This window comes from Rhinopithecus roxellana, chromosome 11 (genome assembly GCF_007565055.1).
Source record: "Rhinopithecus roxellana isolate Shanxi Qingling chromosome 11, ASM756505v1, whole genome shotgun sequence".
Taxonomy (NCBI): Eukaryota; Metazoa; Chordata; class Mammalia; order Primates; family Cercopithecidae; genus Rhinopithecus; species Rhinopithecus roxellana.
The window spans coordinates 107,306,991-107,328,500 of NC_044559.1; the positions used below are offsets into that span (position 1 = coordinate 107,306,991).

The following is a 21,510-nucleotide window of genomic DNA, read 5'->3' on the forward strand; positions in this document are numbered from 1 at the left end:
TGAATTAGACTCTCCCTTACTCTCAAAATACACACTGAACTCCTGCTCAACCACTCCTTGGAATGGCCTTCTCACAGCACTGCTGGGTGAAATCCTACTTTTTCTACCTATCCTGTTCAAGTCCCATCTCAAAGGCCATCTCTTTGCAAATCATCTCGATTCTTATACTAGGAATGAGCTCTCCATTCTTTAAATTCCCCAGATGTGTCTGGATTTCTTTTGTGATCAGTCCTAATCTGTCTTTTATAATGGATTTCTGTGCATTTGTCTTATCCTGTCTGGAAAATGAGAGCCTCCTTATTCCATTCAGTATTAGACACGATAATAGATGCTGAATATCTACTTGTTAAAATAAATTTTATTTTAGAGAGAAAGTAAACATTCTGTCATTTTCGGCAAAGGATGCCAGATGTCTATTTCCCTTTAATAATTTTTTCCTGGTGTTTTTTTTCCTCCAGCCATTTGCCAGTCCCTCTTTATCCACATTTTTAATTAGCAAAGCTAATCACAAAAAACCAAGGAAAACTGCTGATTTGTATGACTACATACAAACCCCGAGATTTGCTATGAAACCTTGGTTGTTATGAACGAAGCCATTCCTGTAGACCTAAAAAGGGAATGTAGGAGAATCGCTTGAACCCGGGAGATGGAGGCTGCAGTGAGTGAGCTGAGATCGCACCACTGCATTCCAGCCTGGGCAACAGAGCGAGACTCTATCTCCAAAAAAAAAAAAAAAAAAAAAAAAGTGTTGGGGAGATGTAATTTTAAGTTTATTTACTTACTTTTGTCGGCTACTGAGTTTTAGCCACTGTAGGAATCTGTCAACATTGGGAAATAATCATTAGGTTCTAGGATTATTTAATAAAATGCAGACAAAATGAAAGGCCGACTCCCTAAGAAGAGAGTTGAGAGTAGGCACTGGGCCTCTGCTGATGATAAACATCCATATCTTAACCAGCTAGTATGCCTCTTAGCATCCTAAATCAGGGGTCTTATTTTTTGCATAAATTTGTTCTAATCAAGTTAATTTGGACTTAATATGATGGCTGTCATCAGTGCATTTAGCTCCATTAGTCATTAGCAGATCAGTTCAAATAATAATAATTTATACTTAGGCTATTTTTCATGGGATTTTTCTTAGGAGAAAATGTGGAAAACACCGAATTCTCCAGGCAGGTCTGATCACAGAGGGTTTACTGAATTAATGCTATGTTCTTCCTCCTCCTCCTCCTTACTCTTATCCAGATTGTTTCCTCATTCCTGTGGGGAGGCAAGATTCAACATCATAGCCAACTCTTTCATGGCTCTTGTTGCAGGAAAAGGATGACTTCTTCCTTGGCCGGCATGGCTAAAGGGAGAGCTTTGATGTGAGTACAATTATCCCACCTTTTATCTAGATTGTAGGACTAAGCTTATTACTTTAATAATGATTATCATTTCATTTTTCAAAAAAAAAAAAAAACTCACAAAGGTTTAGATTGAAAACAAAGTGTAAGTTTTTGCCACTTAGATGTCTAGATATTTGAGGTATTTCCACAAAGAAATAAAATAATAAGTAATGCAGTGGCTGTGATTTCCTCTTTTCATCCCCTTCCCCAGTGACTTCATGAGGCCCTTCCCTTTATTTCCGGCTTCATCTGGTCCTGCTGTTTGATTCACACTTGATGCCCTCCATGTTATTTCTCTAGGAACCTGGGCTGCCCCTGCTGGAGAGGAGGCTTCAGATGGAAAGGGAGCAGCAGAATCTGATGAACCGTGAGAGAAATGTTTTCGTGGAAATATTGCTGATGATCATTATCTTAATAAAAACACCACAGGGGAAAAAAGACACAAAGAATGACCCTTGAAGTAAGAGGGAACTTGGCACAATATTCAGAGATCAAGGTTTTCTCAGCTTGCTACCTGATATTTACATTCATCATTTTGTAATCCCCACCAATCAATGAAAGGAAAAACCTGCTCATTTTAAAGCGGCTTGGAAGTATATCAATAGTTTACATTCTTGATTGCTTTGGGTTTTTCTTCCAAATGAAAGTGTCATTGCTAGCAGAATGAGTCTCCCATTGGGTGGTGGGGACCAGGTACCTGTCCTTGTTGGGTTGTCAATTTTCAAAAAAGGAAGGGGGCCCATCAGTCCACCGTTACCGGGCAACACTGTGGAGCTTCACTTCATGTAAAGCTCCTGATGTTTAGCTTCTTGTAGCTGCCTGATATTTAGCAACATGTAAAAAAAGTTCTGCTGGAGTAAACACCATTAAGCAGGCTTCCCTGAAGGATGTACAGTCCAGCCATCCCTGGAAACCACCCAAGAGTTACTTCTTCATTAAGCAAGACCATCTTTCTGTTTAAACTGCATCTTTTTGTCAGAATGGACTTAAAGGAGATTCCATAAAATACTTGTGGATTGCATTGCTTCACTCAAAAACTCCCTCTTTTTCTTGTTAAGAACCCCATCATCTAAGCTGCTTAAAGTAATTTAGGTTACTTTAAAAAAAATTATAAACAAAAGCATAAGGAATTCATTGCCGTGGACAAGGTTCCTACCTTTTTACACAGACTTGCAGAAGAACCCATTCACTGGTCTTATCCTGGTATACTTCACTCCTGCTGACCAAGTTATTGGCATTTTCTCATGGGACAGAGCATGTTACGTCTTTAAGTAGGCTATTTACACACCTAAGAGCCAAATGTATAGCCTCTCCACCAAACGTAAAGGACCTCGTGGTATCCCAGCTTTCCCTTGTGAACACCATTAGAATCAAAATGGAGTCACGAATGTTAAGAAAACCCTGATAGATAGAGCCAGGGAAAACCATGAAGAGAGGGTTCTCATGCCTTGTATACCAGATAACAAAAACTGTCACAGAAGACTGCAAAAATTACAACCTTGCTCAAAGGTCACCACAACCTTACACACACAAAAAAATACTTCTGCAAAGACATCTGCCTAGCAATTGCCTATCCAGCCTCAGACTGCATCACCCTTGTTATTGATCTTTGTAGCCAAGGATATTTATCTCAAAACAATTATGTAATCTTCCACATTTCTTCCTTTAAAAACTTTTGTTTTCCTTTACCTCCTTTGAATTTGCATACAGTTTACTATGGCATATGTATTCCCATTGTAATGCTTTATTTCCAAATCAACATCTTTTCTTTTAGAGAGACTCTCTCTGTTATTAAGGTTGACACCTTTAATTTCTCCCTTTCTCACTTTCTTACGTCAGGTTTCCTCGAATCCTCTTTTTGCATTTGAGCTTCTACAGTATATACAGCTAGCTCTGTCTATTTATCTCCTGCAGGAGATAAATGAAACTGGCTGGGCAGGCACTAATTTGTGACCTTTAAGTTAAGAATCTGGTCAAAATTAAAAATAAAATCTTTGACCTATCCAGCCTGCTTACATTTAAACATAAACGTAGGCTCCCGGAAGGCTACAGTTAGATCCAAGCAAGTCCTGCACACTGTTGGTTGGTGAGTTTTCCTTGCTGAAAATAGGAGGGATCACCTACAGTTAAATTCAGAGGGAAACACAGAACCTACATAAAAGGAAGTGAGTAGGTATTTCGGGAGATGAGGGGGAAAAAGCTTTGTAACTAGAGGTTATCCCTTGAAATGTCAAAAAATAAGCTATCATGGTGGGCTTTTTACTTTTTCTTTTTTGTTCTCCAAACCTATGCTTTCAGATCGCATTCACCTACCCAGTTCATCAATCACTGGGTAAAAACCACGTTAGTAGACAAAAACCAACGACAATAGCAATAAACACCTGTTAAAATTCAAGGTGTTCTGCTATATAAAGCAAAATGGATTTGTTTTCTAGATGAGTGAGCATTTGAACCAATTTGGCTACAAAAGAAACAAACAATGGTTTTGATTACATTTTTTTAACACAAAATTGTTTATTCTATATAATCCCATGATGTAAAATATACAATTATACGGAAACAAACAAACAAAAAGACCCTTTGTCTCAACAGTAATTAAACCAGGCTGATAGGATTAGGAATGATTCCTATCCATGTATTTTTCCTTAAGGTAGAGTCATTCCTGGGGTATAGGAGACCGTGAATCAGGAAAATATGGGGATATTTATTTATATATTTATTTTTAATTTATTTTTTATCATACTTTAACTTCTAGGGTACATGTGCATAACGTGCAGGTTTGTTACATATGTGTACATTTTTCCTCATGTTGAATGAAGGTATTTAGATGTTAAGTTTAAAGAAAGCAAGGCCTGGCGCAGTGGCTCACGCCTGTAATCCCAGCACTCTGGGAGGCCGAGGCAGGCAGATCATGACGTCAGGAGATCAAGACCATCCTGGCTAACATGGTGAAACCCCATCTCTACTAAAAAATACGAAAAAAATATTAGCCAGGCACGGTGGCACGTGCCTGTAGTCCCAGCTACTCGGGAGGCTGAGGCAGGAGAATGATGTGAACTCGGGAGGTGGAGCTCACAGTGAGCCAAGATCGCACCATTGCACTCCAGCCTGGGTGACAGAGTGAGAGACTCCGTCTCAAAAACAAAAAGAGAAAGCAAATCTTGGGTAAGGAATTTCAATTTGGAAATCACTTTTTTTGACATTTCATAATAGGGGTGACCAGATAAAGGTTCTGTTTTTAGTTGTCATTTAGCTGGTCCATACACACTCACCTTTGCCCTCCACATCAGCCATAGTTTAAAAACATCAACATGGCGTCCACACTGTAAGGCCTTATCTCCAGTGTCATAGGACAGGTCATAATGTTTATCTTGCTGAAAGAGGTAGGAGGCATGCATTTGGTTGCAATTCTGCATCAATCCCTACAAGAGAGAAGAGAAAATTTAGGAAATTCTACTGATTACTCATTAGATTTATATTGGTAAAAATTAATAAGAAAAAAATGAAAGTAAGAGACATTGCATATCTTAGAGAAAGAAAACAAAACGAAAAAAAGAATTCTGGACAGGAGTGTCTAGGTTGTTGTAATGGTCAACTCTGTGGGATCAATGGCTCAGGGTCAAATGTCATGGAGGTTAGCAAGGACACGTTTATACTTTTACTCTCCCTTTTAAGAGAAGGCATTTGTAAAAATCAACTGATAAATAAAAATCATAATCAGAAGTACACATTTATATTTAAATGTTCTCCTTCTTTGGGAGAACATCATACTATTCTGGTTTCATTGTGATTAAAATATTTTGGAAACTCTTTGGTTTTGTGAAATATTATTAGTGTGGTTCTTCTAGTATTTCTATCCATATCTAGTTCAAATACTTTATCATTTAGCTGTTAGGGAGTTTGAGCTCCCTTTGGAAATCATGGCTTTTAAGACAGCTCATTGCTATCATTTTTATATGCTGAAATCTAAAAAAAAAAAGAAACAAACAAACAAAAAACAAAAACCACACACACACATTGCAATTTTGAGATGAATTTAAATAACCAATCTTTCAAATGTCATGTTCCTCTCTCAAGAGCGATTAGAGTTTCAGTGCTGCATTCGCATGCTCAATTCCTTGAGACAGTTAAGTGGAAAGTCTCATCGTCAATGGCCATTCATTTGTCCTAGCACTGTAACCTTACTATGGAAATGGGTGGCAAAGTGATTGAATTATTCCATAGAATAGTGACTGAATCATGTTTTCCGACTAAAATAGTATTGCCAGTCTCTTCACTAAAAACCCCGTGTTTCAATTTGTCACGAACCACTGGATGCCTCTGACGATTTTGTTCTCTTCTAATTGTGATTTCACAAAAGCTTTGGCATTTGGTTTTGTTTCTTTTGTGATTCATGACAAAAGAAGACAAGACTAAAGTGTGATCACTTAGTTGAAGTTAGAAGTGAGAACACTTCTGAAAACTGTCCACACTAAAACACAATGCAATGCAATTACAGTTTTAATTTGGTTTTGAAAGACGGAGTGTTGAAATGGTAGATGACAGAACTGGACTCTACCTTGTAGTTTAGGTTTCACATATATTGGAATCCATTCCTTATTTTTCAGAATAAGAAAAATTAAATATGATGTATTTGTATTAGATCAGTAGAAATACACTGAACTCGAAAAAGAAAATTCACTTGAAGACCAATATCGTGAAAATTTGCAACACTCGCTTTTATTTGGTTTCATGGTCACAGAAACTTTGTGCCATTATTCCTCTGGCCATGCAAGCTCACACACTGGTGCCTCAATACTAAGGAAGACCACCTCAGAGAGTGTGGAATGCTGAAAGGATCAGACCTATTCCTACTGTGATAGAAAAAAATAACTCAAAAACACGTGAGCCCTAAAAAAGCTGGACGACTGGGTGTGTGGCTCATGCCTGTAATCCCAACACTTTGGGAGGCAGAGGCGGGTGGATCACGGGATTAGGAAATCGAGACCATCCTGGCTAACACAGTGAAACCCTGTCTCTATTAAAAATACAAAAGATTAGCCGGGCCTGGTGGTGGGCACCTGTAGTTCCAGCTACTTGGGAGGCTGAGGCAGGAGAATGGCACGAACCCGGGAGGTGGACGTTGCAGTGAGCCGAGATCACATCACTGCACTTCAGCCTGGGCGACAGAAAGAGACCACGTCTCAAAAAAAAAAAAAAAAAAAAAAAAAAGCTGGACAGCCGCAGTCTTATTATTGTACTACAACATGACAAGCAAAAGTGAGGCTGTTTTCCCTACAGAAGGCCTTAGTGAGATGATGTCCTGGTTCTCAGCCATGAGACATGAAAAGGTTACAGACCATCATGTCCCAAACTAATGTGTTTTAAAACACATTAATAGTTGCTGTACATAAAGAGATTCCCATGCTCAAATAAATGTAGGAAACTCTGTATCATCTAGTCTTTCTTTTTAGATATTGCAATACATATCAGCCTATTAAGGGCCCTGATAAGCCCTGAAATAATGTAAGTTGTTTTTAACTCTAAACCAATATATCCCAGCCTTTTTAAAACTAAGAACTCTTATTGGGGAACACTTACTACCATCTTATGGAACAGCACTGTTCCTTGGATGCCAATAAAAGAAATGCTGTCAGAGCATCATAACTCTTGGATTTGTAAGGGAATTTAGAGCTCATTTATTCCTACTCAATAAAGGAATCATTTCTACACCCTTTCTAATAAGTGGCTGTCCAATCTCTCTATTTAATCACCTCCCCTTATTAATTTATTCCTACTGTTGGACAGTTTAATTTTTAGAAGTGTTCCTTTTATTGAACCCAAGACAGACCTAAAATTGCAGGGTGTTCTGATCTTGCCATCAAATCCCTACCACCTGGTGTTACTAAACCAGCTCCCCAAAGCCTCAACAAAAACCCCAGTCTCTTCCATTTGAGAGTCCTCTAAATGGTAAAGGCTGCCATCCTCCTCTCAGCCCTTTTCTTTTCTTTTCCTCCCTAGGCTAAACATCCTTAGTTGTTTCAGTCATCCCTCTGACACGTTTACCAATTGGTCCCCACAGTTTGGGATCTAGCTTGATGGAACCCCATGGACAATTTGGTACAGAGCTAAGCAGAGCACTTCAGGTATGGTTTAGCTAGAGGAGAGTGGGAGACCACCACCTTCTCAAGCTGAAACTCCACTTCCTGTATCTCATCAATGTATTTTGTGTGGCATTTTTCTCTTGACTCGTTGTTGACCCTGTAGAGCTAGCATCCTTTGCCTTTTTCACAAGTCCAACAATTTAGCTGTAGAAACAAGCCTTCCTTGTCCAATCAAAATATAACCACAGTATACACAGACCTAAGGGCAGAGACTTACAATGATCTCCAATAACAACGTCCCTTTTTGGATGTGGCTCACTGGTCCAGTCTGTAAAAATCATCTTGTATTCTGATTCCATCCCTACACACATTTACTCTACCTCCTAGTCTCCTCCCATCTGAAACATTAATCAGCTTCTATGTTTTACTCAAACAGTCCGTGAATATTCTGAATGGTACAGGTTAGGTACCAAGCCATAGGCTCTATCCTGGGTAACATCAAATTGCCAGTCAGTAGGTCCTTCCGATGCAGTCATCTAATCAGTTCCAAATCTTTCTATTTTCCTCCGGCTCACATTTCCCTTTTGGTCTGTAAGGACATGATGGGAGCCACTATCAAAACATCTGGTTGAAATCTAAATAACAAAAATTTATTTTCTCCTTTGAGATAATTATAGCTGAGGTTTGCATGAGCTAGGGCAGATGATAATACATTGGACTGTATTTTTAACTGATGAAAACCCAGTCCAAAAGGGTATTTTCCATTGCATTCATCTCATTTTGAGGGGAAGTTTCTGTCTTCAATCCTGTGTCCATATTTTTATTACTGATGAAGACACAGAAGGCATGCTGTGTAAATTTGCAGTTGACAACAGGAGGTATTAAGAACCAACCACAGAGTAGTAACACTCTTTGACCCAGCAATCCCACTTTGAGTCTACTTTGAGAAAATAATCAGGAATGTGATCAAAGGTGTATGTTTAAGGATTCTATCAAGTCACTCTGTAAAACATTGGTTAATATTTTAACCATAGAAATATGGTTCATTGAATTATGTGACAGAATAATATGAGGCCATTACAAATCAGGTTTTGGAAGATCATGCTCATAATATAGTGCAAAGGATAAAGAATAATCAACGTGTATATATGAGGTATATGAGGTAGATGACAGCAATTTTATTATAAATATATATTTATTTATACATTTTAAATATATTTATTTCTAGAAAAAATTGTGGGAGAAAATATTAAAAATGGTAATAATGGTTATCCCTAAGTTATAAAAATTTGAGGTGACTCTAAATTTATTTATATTTTCTGTTCTGCCTCAACTTTCTGACATAGTGTGTTAACTGTATAATTAGAAAAAAAGCAAAGTATTTTTAAGTAAATGAAGATAGATATTTGGCTGGGCACGGTGGCTCATGCCTGTGATCCAGCACTCTGAAAGGCTGAGGTGGACGGATCACTTGAGGCCAGGGGCTCTTGACCAACCTGGCCAACATGGCGAAACCCTCTCTCTACTAAAATCACAAAAATTAGCCAGGTGTGGTGGTGGGCACCTGTAGTCCCAGCTGTTTGGGAGGCTGAGGCATGAGAATCACTTGAACCCAGGAGGCAGAGATTACAGTGAGCCAAGATCGCACCATTCTTCACTCCAGCCTGGGTGACAGAATGAGACGCTGTCTCAAACAAACAAAAAAAAAAGTAAATGAAGATCAACATTTAAAAATTCTTTTAATCTGGGGTTGCTTTAGTAATGCTAAGAAGATAAAATTTAATGGGGATCATCTGAAACTCCTTATTTGGGTTTCATCAGCAAAAAAATGCGGGAGTGAGGAAGTATGAGTCCTGCCTGGCGTCATGGAAGGGAGACGCAGTGGCCTTGACCAACAGTGCTCACCTACTGAGAACGGCCCTAGGCCTGGTCAACAGAACCATCTTGAATGAAAGTGCTCGTTGATGCCGCTCCTCTTTTCTGGTTAATAAGGATGCAGCTTCCTTACACTCTGAATAATGGCTTTAAATATTAAATAGATAGACTGTAATCATGAGAGATAGAACACGCACACATACATATACATGTTATGGACCTGGATCCCAACACTAACCTGAATCCTATATCATGTATATTTCTTATATAGGAAAAATGATCTCTCAGATTCCAGAAAAAAACCTGGAAATTTAATTTTTTGAGAGAGTGACATAGAGGGTCTCTGGATTGGGGGAATGCAGGAACAGTTGAGGAAAGGGATATCATACTGAAAACATGGAGATTAGGTCAAAGTTTATGTTCTGAAAGTTGAGGTCCTCTTACCCTTTCTTCCCCGTTAGGCACCAGACCTTCACCCTGAAGACAGGAATCTAGAAAGGGCTCTCTGGGGAATGTGAGTAGCACCATAGAGAAGACCCGGTGATCCTGACATTTCCAGAGAAAGTTAACCGCACAAAGACAGTCAAACCCACGTGTGAACTGGGACACAGAGTCAGGAGAGACATACCTCTTCTCTAACCAGGAGAGCAGAGCACTGCAAAGGCACTCCCATCATCTTGTGTGGATTCCACGTCACAGAGTTGGCCCTAAAATAAACAAATCATGTAAGCGGGTGGCACTCCACCCTGACAGGCTCAGGGCACGTGCAACCGAGCTTCAGTTTCTTGGTACGTTTCTCAGAATCCAGATGGACACGAAGTGTATTTATTTATTTTAATTTACAAAATTAAACAGATTGAGGGGGTACAAGTGTAGATTTCCTACATGCCTATAGGGCGTAGTGGTGAAGTCTGGCCTTTTGGTGTACCCAGCACCCAAATAGTGACCACTGTACCCAATAGATAATTTTTCAACCCTCTCCCCCATCCCATGCTCCCACGACACTGTATTTAGTAAACACAAAGTAGACTCTTAAAGATGTGTGAAAGGAAAATATCTCGGACCCCCAAAATCACTAAGCTAAAGGGAAAAGTCAGGGTGGGAACTGCTTATGGCAAACCTGTCCTCCCATTCTATTCAGTTACCCCTCTGCTCACTGAGATAAATGCATATCTGATTGCCTCCTTTGGAAAGGCAAATCAGAAACTCAAAAGAATGCAACCATTTGTCTCTTATCTACCCATGACCTGGAAGGCCCCTCCGCACTTTGAGTTGTCCCGACTTTCCAGACCAAACCAGTGTTCATCTTACATATGTTGATCAATGTCTTGTATCTCTCTACAATGCATAGAACCAAACTGTGCTCTGACCACCCGGTGCACATGTTGTCAGGACCACCTGAGGCTGTGTCACAGGCATGAGTCCTCAACCCTGGCCAAATAAACTTTCAAAATTAACTGAGACCTGTCTCAGTTTTTCGGAGCTCACACTGCAACTTTTCTTTGTCCACAGAAATAGCAGGTGAGGGTGTGGGTCTCCATGTGGCGTGCCCCAGCTCCAGTGGCCGCATGCACCCTGCCTCCACGGTGGTCTCAGGGCACAGCTTAGAGTCATTGGGATCATCCAGTCCAGAGTCTCTCCCTCGGCCAGTGATGGCCAGAGCACCTGGCCAGTGAGGGCGGCGGCCTCCTGTACCTCTATGGTCCTTGCTATCGCAGTGGCCTGGAGCTCAAAGAGAGGGCTCATTTCACGCTTAACTCAATTTTTCCTTTCTAATCAATTGATGCCCAAATTTCTCAGATGCGTCCTTTCCTTGTAGTAGCTTCTGGCGAGGCCCGTGCTTCCATCTGTTTCCTAATCCAGAGTTATTTTCTTTCCAGACTGCAGATGAGATGTGCTGTGGCTCCCACAGCAGGGGAGAGTTCCGTCTTTTTTTGCCTCACACCTTGGGGAAATTTGATGTTCTCTCATCAGTAACAGTGGCTCACACAGCAGAGATTCCCTGCTCAGGGATTTACATTATTTCAAAAGTCTGAGCTGTAGTCCTGGTTCAGATTCCTTTAATAATAATTCTCATTATTTTAATCTGGATTCAGCAATTGTGTTGTAACTGACTCGGTCTCCATTTCATCCTTCACTTGGCACCAGAATTATTTTCGATCTCTGTTTATGGCCCTCTCCTCTGAAATCACTGACAGTTTTCTTTCACCTCCAGCCCAAATTCCAAACTGCAGGGTATGGCTCCTGCAGCCCTTGGGGCAAGCCCCAGCTACGCCTTAGGCCTTGTGTCTCTTCCCTTTTCTTTATCCATTTCATCATGCCAGATTATCTTTTGTTCTCAGAGAATTCTGTTATCATACTGCTGGGTCTTATTATGCTATTTCCTTTTCCTGGAACACCATCTCCCTTTGCTTCACTTTGTTAAATCTTGCTTAATTTTTTAAGGCCCCAGATTCTTTCAGTATGATCTCTGTGACCTTGTTTAACTTCTGTGACTTCTCTTCCGCACTTCCACTGTGCTCCTCTTTTGATTCTGGGAAAAGCGACTGCTCCCATTGTGAATGCCATGGCTCACTTCATACATTTACTGGGTAAGATGAGCCTCTGCGCTTGTCTCCAGAGAGACTGAGGGGCCCTGGCAGTGGAGTTCCATGAGTGGCATAAAGGAGGAAGGCAAGTATTACAGTAGAATAACCCGTGGCAGTTGCCTCCAGAGAGCCATGGATTGCTGCCCCGTCTGGCTGTACGACGGACATGGGCTCACCCAGTTCCCACCTCTCTGGGTGTGACAGCCTTGGGAAAAAATGAGAAGCTAGGAAAGACCCCATTCATTCATTTGATGAAGGGCATGTCAGTCAGTCAGAGCGCTCACTGGCCTGGGGATCTTATCTGAGCCAACGAATAGTCTAGCTCAGCTTCTGGTCTTTCTCTGGCTCTGACACTGGTTGTCAGATACATTTATGAATGCAATTGAGGAATTAGAAGCAAAGGTAGTTCATGGTCAGATAACTATCCCTGGAGAGAAGACTAAATGACTTAATGAATAATAACAGCATTGAGGTACTAAAAGTTCCCTCCAAGAAAATATCTCCTTGCTCTGTAGAATGACCCTGGAGTCAGGACCCTAGGCTATAAAGCAGACATAATAGTTAAGGGGGAAGCCCTCAGGAGCCAGATAGTATGGGTTTTCATTCAGGTTTCATCACTTCCTAGCTGTGTGACTTTGAGCAAGTTACTTAACCTCTCTGTGCCTAGATTTCCTCATCTAGAAAAGGAGAATAGTAATAAATATTTAGGTAAAGTGCTTAGAACTGTGCTTAACAGGCAGTGAGCATTAAATAAGGTTGGCTTTTGCTATGGATTTCATCTCCGTCATTTGTGAATTTGGTGACACTGTGCACGTATGTACACACAGCCATTCTATACATTCCATCATGTTCTACGGCTAGATGTCTAACTCTGATAAACTCAGCTTTGTCAATAAGAATGCCTGATGGGAGAGAAAAACAGCTGTCTTCCATGTCTGACTGTGGTGTTTATCTCTACGCGGGGGCCTATTTGTCTTTTCAGAAGAGAAGCTGCCAAGGCTCACAACCACCTGTCACTGAATTCTCTGTCCCACCTCTCTCTCAGAGGCATAAAGATGGCAAAAAAAGATGGCAATAAGCCCTGCAGATTGATTCGATGACATGGCCTTGATTTAAGAAATGTTGGCAATTTGTTAAAAGCAAAAAACAAAAAAAACAAAAAAAACAGCCTCAGGTTCATTTTAAAACACTTTGCTGTGGGATTCAGTCATGTGGCTTCTGCAGTTTGTGTAAGTTGGAGAGAACTGAATCCCACAGGGCTGTTGTAAGACAGCTCCCTGTGCTCTTATTTGTGCCTCAAATCCATAGGCCCCACTCTCTACTGCTCAACCTTCTAGATTGATTCTTTCTCCTCTATATTCTGTGTGCCTGGCACCACTTTCCTTCCAGGCCTCCAGCCTCCAAACCTCACTGTCGTCCTTGGTTTCACTCTTTTCTTCCCCTGTCTTGATACTGCCCCTTACAGTTCTCTCTCCCCGTCTCCTAGGTCCATCCACTTACTTCCTTCTCTGCTACTACAGCTTAGGTCACACTCAGCTTCTCTCCTGTCCTGCACCTGGACGTTCCTAAGAGCTTAACAGCTTCCAGTCTGTCCCTGGCTCCCATCTCCTCTCTAATGCGGAGTTAATGCCAGAACACAGGTGAGATCACATTGCACCTCTGCTCAAAGCCTGCTAGGGCTCCTGCAGCAAAGGTTTTCGATGCGTTTTGTCCCCCCAAGGAATCTGATAATCTCCACGCATAATGGTAGCCACACAGCAGTGACTCCCAGCTCAGGGATCTATGTTCCGCGGAAAGAACCCCCGTGGATTCTGACCTGGCTCTGTGGGAAGGCCCTGGGGGCTGGCCAAGACTTCTGTACCTCCCCTCCATGACCTGGCCACTGCTGTGAAACCATGTCATCCTCCAACCAAACTTGTTTGAACTTTCTCCAAGACATTGTGCACTTTCACACTTGCGTGTCTCTTCAGCCTGAATGCCCTTTTCCATTTCTGCCTGATGAAGTACCCTGTATGCCATGATGCTCAGCTCTAATGTTGCTCTGCTTGGCGAAACCTCTCTGTAATCACAGAAGGAATCATTCCTTTCTCTGTGCTCTCCGATCAGCTTCCATGTCTGTCTCTCCAGTCTTTGCTTCCTTGCCTTGAATTTTAATCCACTGTTCACTGACAATCTTCTCCACTAGATTCTAAACTCCTTGAAGATAGGCTTTATATCATACCCGTCTTTGCACCCACACAGTGCCACGCGCTATGACTTGCATATGACAGAGGTTCAGCAATGATTGAATTAAATCCTGAACGCCTGGCTCTCAGGGCGGGCGTGAGGGTAACTGGTGATGCGGCAGAAACTGCACCAGCACCTTCAGCTGGGACTGAAAGCCTTGAGAGTGGAACACATCAGAGGATGATTACGGTAAGCAGCAGCCTGTGGGCAGGAGGGACTAAAGACCAGTCAGTATGATGCAGAGGCCAGTGCGGCGGCTCACGCCTGTAATACCAGCATTTTGGGAGGCTGAGTCGAGTAGATCACTTGAGGTCAGGAGTTCAAGATCAGCCTGGCCAACATGGTGAAATCCCATCTCTACTAAAAATACAAACAAGCAAGCAAGCAAACAAACAAATTGGCCAGGCATGGCAGTGCATACCTGTAACCCCAGCTACTCAGGAGGTTGAGGCAGGAGAATTGCTTGAACCCAGGAGGCAGAGGTTGCAGTGAGGCAAGATTGCACCACCACACTCCAGCCTGGGTGACAGAGTGAGACTCCACCTCAAAAATAAATAAATAAAAAGAAAAAGAAATAAAAGGACAATACACAGAGTCATGCTCTGGAGTCTCAGGGCTTGTGGCATACCCTCTCAGCAGCATTTTGACAGTGCTAGCAAGGAAGAGAGCTGTTTTCTGAGTATTTGGTTGGTTCTCAAAGGGGATGCCAGTCAGGGGTCCAGGTGTTTGTGCCATTTTATTTATTTATTTATTTATTTATTTTTATTTTTTAAATTTTTTTAGAGATGGGGTCTCACTCTGTTGCCCAGGCTGGAGTGCAGTGGTGCCATCATAGCTCACTGTAGCCTTGAATTCCTGGGCTCCAGTGATCTTCCTGCCTCACTCAGTCTCCTGAGTAGCTAGGACCACAGCCATGCATGCCACCATGCCTGGCTAATTAAAAAAAAAAAAAATCTTTTTGTAGAGATGGAGTCTCACTCTGTTACCCAGGTGGGTCTTGAACTCCTGGCCTCAATGATCCGTCCACCTCTGCCTCCCAAAGTCCTGGGATTACAAGCAAGAGCCACTGTGCCCGGTCCCCTTGTGCCATTTTGTGTGAGAATGGCATTCAGATCCCCTGTGACTACGAAGGAGCCTCTGGATTTGGGGACAAGAATTGACCATGGATTTCCTCTGCTTTTAGAGTGAGTTCTAAACTTTGGTTTGCGGAGCTTGAAAACATGTCATTCCCTAAGTGAGACACATTTCTTTCTTAAACTTGTGGCCATACACATTAAGTGGTTTCCACTGGTCTTCCAACTGTATTCACTTAGAAAGTATGCCTTTTGCTAATAAGTCAGTGAGAGAGGGGTATCCTCGGGTAAATGGGTAGCTAAGGGGATTCTGCTCAGAGTGGAACACCAGTAGCCCCCTCATTTTTAGGACTTCATATATGGTTATTCCATTTGAAAAGTTTAGTTACAGTACAGTTTCAAGAATTGTGGCAGTACGAGGGAACTCTGTGTTCCCTGATGAACGTTCTAAGCTTTGCTCTCAAATAATAGTCTTTGGTACAGAATCGTGTGGGTGTTTATTTTTCTAAGGCTCAGGGTAGGTAATTTAGTGAGTTTTTAAGTGGAAGATGTGCCAGGACTTTCAGCACGTGCAGTCGCAGGTGGCATCAAAGGTAAAGTAACAGACTTTTTGTGCCAGTCAGAAACTCACAGAAGAGAAAGACCTGTAGATAGGCCACCTCTCTTGAAAGCACATGAATTTAATTCTTGTTCTGATCGTGCGGGCAGGCACCTTTCAAGTTGTTCTCTTTCTCTCTCTTTTATTGTCTCTCTCTGTTTACTTCATTGCCTCTTCCTTAAGTTTCTGCATTCTTGCAGATCTTCATGGTGGAAAGGGATTAGGCCTGGGAGAAGCCCCAAGGGTCCAAGAGCAGAGGCCTGGCACTGGCTGACTCTGGGAGGGAGACACACCTACCCTCATCCACCAGCGTCTAAATGGCGCCCTGCAATCAGAACTTGGGGGGCTCCAGGTGCCTTAACCCAGCTGTGCCCAGGCCAGGCCCTGACCCCGGCCATCAGACTCAGGGACAGTGACCCTTCTGACATGGGCCTTAGCTGGTATAACCCAACTCTTTTTTGCTTTCTTTCCATTAATTCAGCGGGACGCTCTTGACTCCAGCCCAGTCACCCTACCCCTCTCTTTCCACACTCACGGGTTCTCTGTGCGTTTTAGGCCCGGGTGTCACATCACACACCCTACGCAGCCACTCTGGCCTGGGCCTTCCGCATGCCCAGGGCTCACAAGTGCTTCTGCGCTCCATCAGCGTCTCTCCTTGTCCTGGAACAGAAACTGTGCCAAGATGTCTAGTGGCAGAGCCAGTGTGACGCTTTTGCTGGGCAGCATCTGGGGACTTGGCAGGGGATGGTGGGCATTTGGCAGTCTCTGATGAATTCAGGCTTTCTTGGTCGCCTGGAGTGTCAGAGCTCACCACTGTGTCTGACCTGCCATGTTGTGATGAGAGAACTGGGCTCCCCTTGCATGTGGTTCAGAACCAGAGCCTGTATTTTGCATTCTGTTTTTCTCTTTTCTTTGGACCTGAATGTGCTTTATGCTAATCAGATACCACTGCCTTTGTGTTTTTCAGCATTTCTCAACAGTCTTCTGCGTAGGCTCTAAATAAAAGGTGCTCTGCAGCATCAGTCGGAGCTGTGTCGGAGAAAGGTTATTCCGGGAATGAAACCATGAGATGAGGCTATTGCTAGTATGTTTCACTTTAAGTGAACTGGCAATCTTAGACCCCAAGCCAAAACTTTCAACACTGATAAGTTATAAGGTGCTTATTTGCTTTGCAAAATTATTATTATTATTATTATTTTTTTAAGCAGTGGATATTATCCTTTTATGAAACATGAAAGCTATAAATCTTCTCCCTAGAAAAACGTGGGTTGCCTGCAGGTTTTAAACAAGTTTTGTGGTTGGTGCAGAGATCCCAGGAATAGACCCTAGATAGGAATCTCTATGTCTGGAAGACATTCTACCTGGGTCACTTGATGTGTATTCTGATTTTTCTGTTGTTTACACATAATATTTACATATTTGCTTTTTCTGTTATTTACCCATATTCATGAATGTAACATCACATAAGGTAAGGAACAAAAGCACTGAATAGAGTGAGCTCACTCAGTATTCCAAGAGTTCCTGGAAATTGATTGTAATTTGTGTTTCACAGTTAGCTTTTAACACTTTATGTTGTTAATAAGAAAAATGCAACATACCTCTCCACGCCACTCAGTTTCCACTTGTGTTTTCGGGACATCAGTAATCCTCCACCCCAAGCTGCCTGAAAAAAGATCATACAAGGAAAATGGTAGCAGTTTGTCATTGCCTAGATTTCTATAGTCTGGTGTCTTCCAGACTAATGAGAGTCTCTTAGGGTGAAAATGATCTCCTTGACCCCAGGCCACTTAGGAAGTTGACCACCTTCTTCTGGCACTAACCTTCAGAGTTTACACTGAAGGGCCATTCTAAGGTCTCCAGACTCCATCCCACATTTATATGGGTGTAAGGAGCCACCTTGGAGGCATAGTTCTTGGTCCACAGGAGAGGGAGAAAGACCCTCTCCCAAACCTATCACCGGCACTGTTAGTCCTCGTGAAGTCATGTTCTCAGAATGAGAAACCCTGTGGTCCCCACAGTGTAAGGCAGAGAAGATGGGCAGGAGGGGCATTAAACAGCTTCCAGGTTGCAGGGAAAACTCTTTTGACAAGTCTAAATGATTCCAGAAATAGGAAGTGGCTTCATAACTCTATTTCACTGATGTGTGATTTTGGATAATTTCTGGGTCCAAAAAACCCCCACCCAAAATCCACAAGCAGCAAAGATTCATACCAGTTAATTAGCTAAGCAATTAGAACACATCTTAAAATTTTGTACTTGATCAATGTTGAAGATTTGAATTGGTGTAGTAATCTCCTTTAAAAACAGAATGTCAAGATGGAGATTAATTTGGAAGTATTAACTTTCTTTCCTCTGTGTGTACAATTAATTCTAGGATAATTTTAAAGGGATTATAAAATTCCTTTTTGATATAATTGCTTCCCCCCACCTTTTGTTGTAAGTTCAGTTCTTTTTTAGTTTTGTTTTGTTTTTGAGACAGAGTTTTGCTTTTGTCACACAGGCTAGAGTGCAATGGTGTGATCTTGGCTCACTGCAACCTCTCTGCCTCCCGGGTTCAAGCAATTCTCCTGTCTCAGCCTCCCAAGCAGCTGGGATTACAGGCACCCGCCATCACACCTGGCTAATTTTTGTCTTTTTAGTAGAGATGAGATTTCACCATGCTGGCCAGGCTGGTCTTGAGCTCCTGACTTCTGGTGATCCACCTGCCTCCGCCTCCCAAAGTGCTGGGATTACAGGCATGAGCCACTGCGCCTGGCCCAGTTCTTTTGCACTTTGAAAAATTATGTAATATTCCAAACGTGTACTATTTTAAGATTCTTTCTACTTTATAGAATGTATGAATGTTAAAGCTAATAAGAGTAAGTGGTAAACTTGGTATGTTTCAAAGAAAAGCTAATAAAACTGGTTAAAAGATTCCCTAGTTCTAATTTAAGTAGGAGACCCAGAGGAATGGCCCATAGCTTCTGCTGGCTCAGGACACACAGACATTCTCATTTTTGAAGTTGTCAGGTAATCCTCTTCCTGAATCAGCCAGCAAGGCCTAACAGGGTTTCCAGTCCTGAGGCCCAGGTCACTAATGGCACTGGGCGGTTCAGTCTTTTCTCAGTGTCCTCATACGTAAAATGAAAGGGGCTCTGGTAGCCTAATGAACGACTCACATGTGAATCAGGCAGAGTAAAGAAGATGGGTGATTGCTTTGCAGGAATACTCTGGAATAATGGAAATGCTAAGTCTGTGGAAATGTTCTGCTCCTAAAGAAAAGAGCATTAATGAGGCCGGGCACGGTGGCTCACGCCTGTAATCCCAGCACTTTGGGAGGCCAAGGCAGGTGGATCACCTTAGGTCAGGAGTTTGAGAGCAGCCAATATGGAGAATCCCATCTCTACTAAAAATGCAAAAATTAGCTGGGCATGGGTGCGCACGCCTATAATCTCAGCTACTCGGGAGGCTGAGGCAGGAGAATTGCTTGAACCCTGGAGGCAGAGGTTGCAGTGAGCTGAGATCATGTCACTGCAGTCCAGCCTGGGTGACAGAGCAAGACTCTGTCTCAAAAAGGAAAAAAAAAGAGCATTAATTTGGTCTGAATAATTATTATAAAGCCAAAATGATCTAGCCAGGGCTAGATCATTGTTATAGCCCTGGCTTAGACCCAGTGCTGGCCCATGACAATATAAGGATCTTGCGCTCGAATGAACATCAACTTATGCCTTCCTTCACTGAGAAAGTCTTGCAATGAAAAAATTATCAGCTGAGCCAAGCATCGCGCTTAGTTTGTGATGGTTTGTGATTGATAATGGTTTGGCACAAACTCTTTATCTCATATGGATCACTAATAGTTTGCAGGTGGCAGCTAATCTTCAAACCACACTTGGCGTAATACTAATGTAAACTTAAATCCCTTCAGTCCTAAAACTTAACACATTTTTTTTCATTGGAAAATGTTCTGGAGGGAACACCTTCATTATTTTTTAGTGTGACAAGGCCTGAAGTCAAAACGTTTCAAATATAATCTATCTTCTTAGCTGACCAAGCTAAAGAATTGGAACTTTGGTGGTCCTTATTTAGGAGGAAGTTGTCAAGCCTATTTTCCTCTAAATATAGGAATATCTAACTTGAGCTTCAGTTGTTGTTGTTGTTGTTGTTGTTGTTTAATTCTCTGGGTTTCCTACATAAATGCAACTCCTTTTTACTCTTTTGACCATTCCGGTAAGTGAGGAAGAGTGGGACTGTGTGCGTAGGTTATATTACTCCATGAATGCAATGGCTCCATGAATTGAGAACAAAGTGGTCAGCTTGGGTACTGATTATAGAAATACAAATATTACCATGTTGGGGACATTAAGGTATAATCAGCCTCGGGATGCTTCTGGTGCATGGTGTGTACTGCGTGAGTTGTGTGCTAATTTGCTTCAGCCATCTTTAAAAGCTTTAATATCACCACTCTGAAAATAAGCTGATCAAGTTAAAAAAAAAAAAAAGAAAAGAAATTTCCTTCGTGTATACCAGATGAAAAACATCCAAGGACATTTTAGTGGCCAGTCCCTATGGGATACTTACATCCACATGCATCCAGATCTTATACTTTTTGCAAATGTCAGCGACAGCTAAGAGCGGATCAAATGCTCCATACACGGTGGTTCCAGCTGTGGCACTCACGAGGAAAGGAACAAATCCCTGTGCAAACGAGAAAGCCCCAAATCATGGGAAACAGAGTCAAGGGTTCTTTTAAAAAGCTGATTCGAAGCAATGGGAATTCTCTCCTTAACAGACTCGTCTGAATTTGGGGTAGTAGCAGAAGAGTTACTGACATCCCGAGGCCTGCGACAAATTGATGTTCACTCTCTGGAATCTGAGTTCTCTAGGCCATGCTGTTGGACCTGACTGTGTCTTATAAGAACAGACATTTCGATTCTCAGAAGAAGCTGTAGTGAACCCAGAGGCTGTCAAGGGATGTCCCCGATACATGTATATATTCCCGGTAGACTTTCTGGCCCTTTTAACCCCCTTTGCTCACTTTCAAGTGTTCCTTATTCACACCGAGGCCTCCGAACTTCATAAATCCCCTAGAGTGAGTAGGCAGGAGAATGAAGAGAAGTAGCTTTGACCAGCCCATTATTCCTATTTGGAAAATGCCCAGATAATTCATTTGGCATTTCAGCACGGAGGAGCTAAAATACTAAGCCATGACTTTTATCCGTCTAACTAGTCCTCAGTCTCTCTGGCCATGGCTAAATGAAAACTGACTGAAATAACAGGCTGGAAGAAGGCAGGAGAATGCCACAGACAGGATCGCCATAGTCCCTCATTCCATAAGGACTCTGTCCTGTCTATAGAATGTGATGTTACGGTGTCAGTCTTTAGGTGGCAGCAAAGGTTTAATCTTGTAGTTGATGTTACTGGAAGTAGTCCTAGTACCTGCACAAGAAGGAGGGAAACCTGCTGCTGCTGCCTGCACTTAGTAAACCAAAACCAAACGAGTAAGGGCATATGAACGTAAATAATGATTTCTGAGTTCCTAATAATAAAATGCATGTGTATCTTATTAAATCAGGAACTGTAGATTATATCTACCAAATGGTAAACAGAGAATTCTAGAAACAAATTCTCTGATTTGTGAGCCATTCCAGGTTGTAAATGACTTTCTAGAGCTTTGGGAATCTTGGCCAGGCATTCAGAACT

The 21,510-nt window shown here is 42.0% G+C and overlaps 1 protein-coding gene across 1 annotated transcript in view; it reads right to left on the reverse strand.

Moving 5' to 3' along the window:
* The window catches only part of GAD2 (glutamate decarboxylase 2), a 90,492-nt gene that overhangs the window by 14,646 nt on the left and 54,336 nt on the right, over positions 1 to 21,510 (reverse strand). Inside the window, exons 10-13 of the mRNA XM_030940805.1 lie at positions 20,389 to 20,505; positions 17,430 to 17,494; positions 9,975 to 10,053; positions 4,661 to 4,810 (exon numbers count right to left, since the gene is read on the reverse strand). Of these exons, the coding sequence (XP_030796665.1) occupies positions 4,661 to 4,810; positions 9,975 to 10,053; positions 17,430 to 17,494; positions 20,389 to 20,505 (411 nt within the window). The remainder of the gene's footprint in view (positions 1 to 4,660; positions 4,811 to 9,974; positions 10,054 to 17,429; positions 17,495 to 20,388; positions 20,506 to 21,510) is intronic.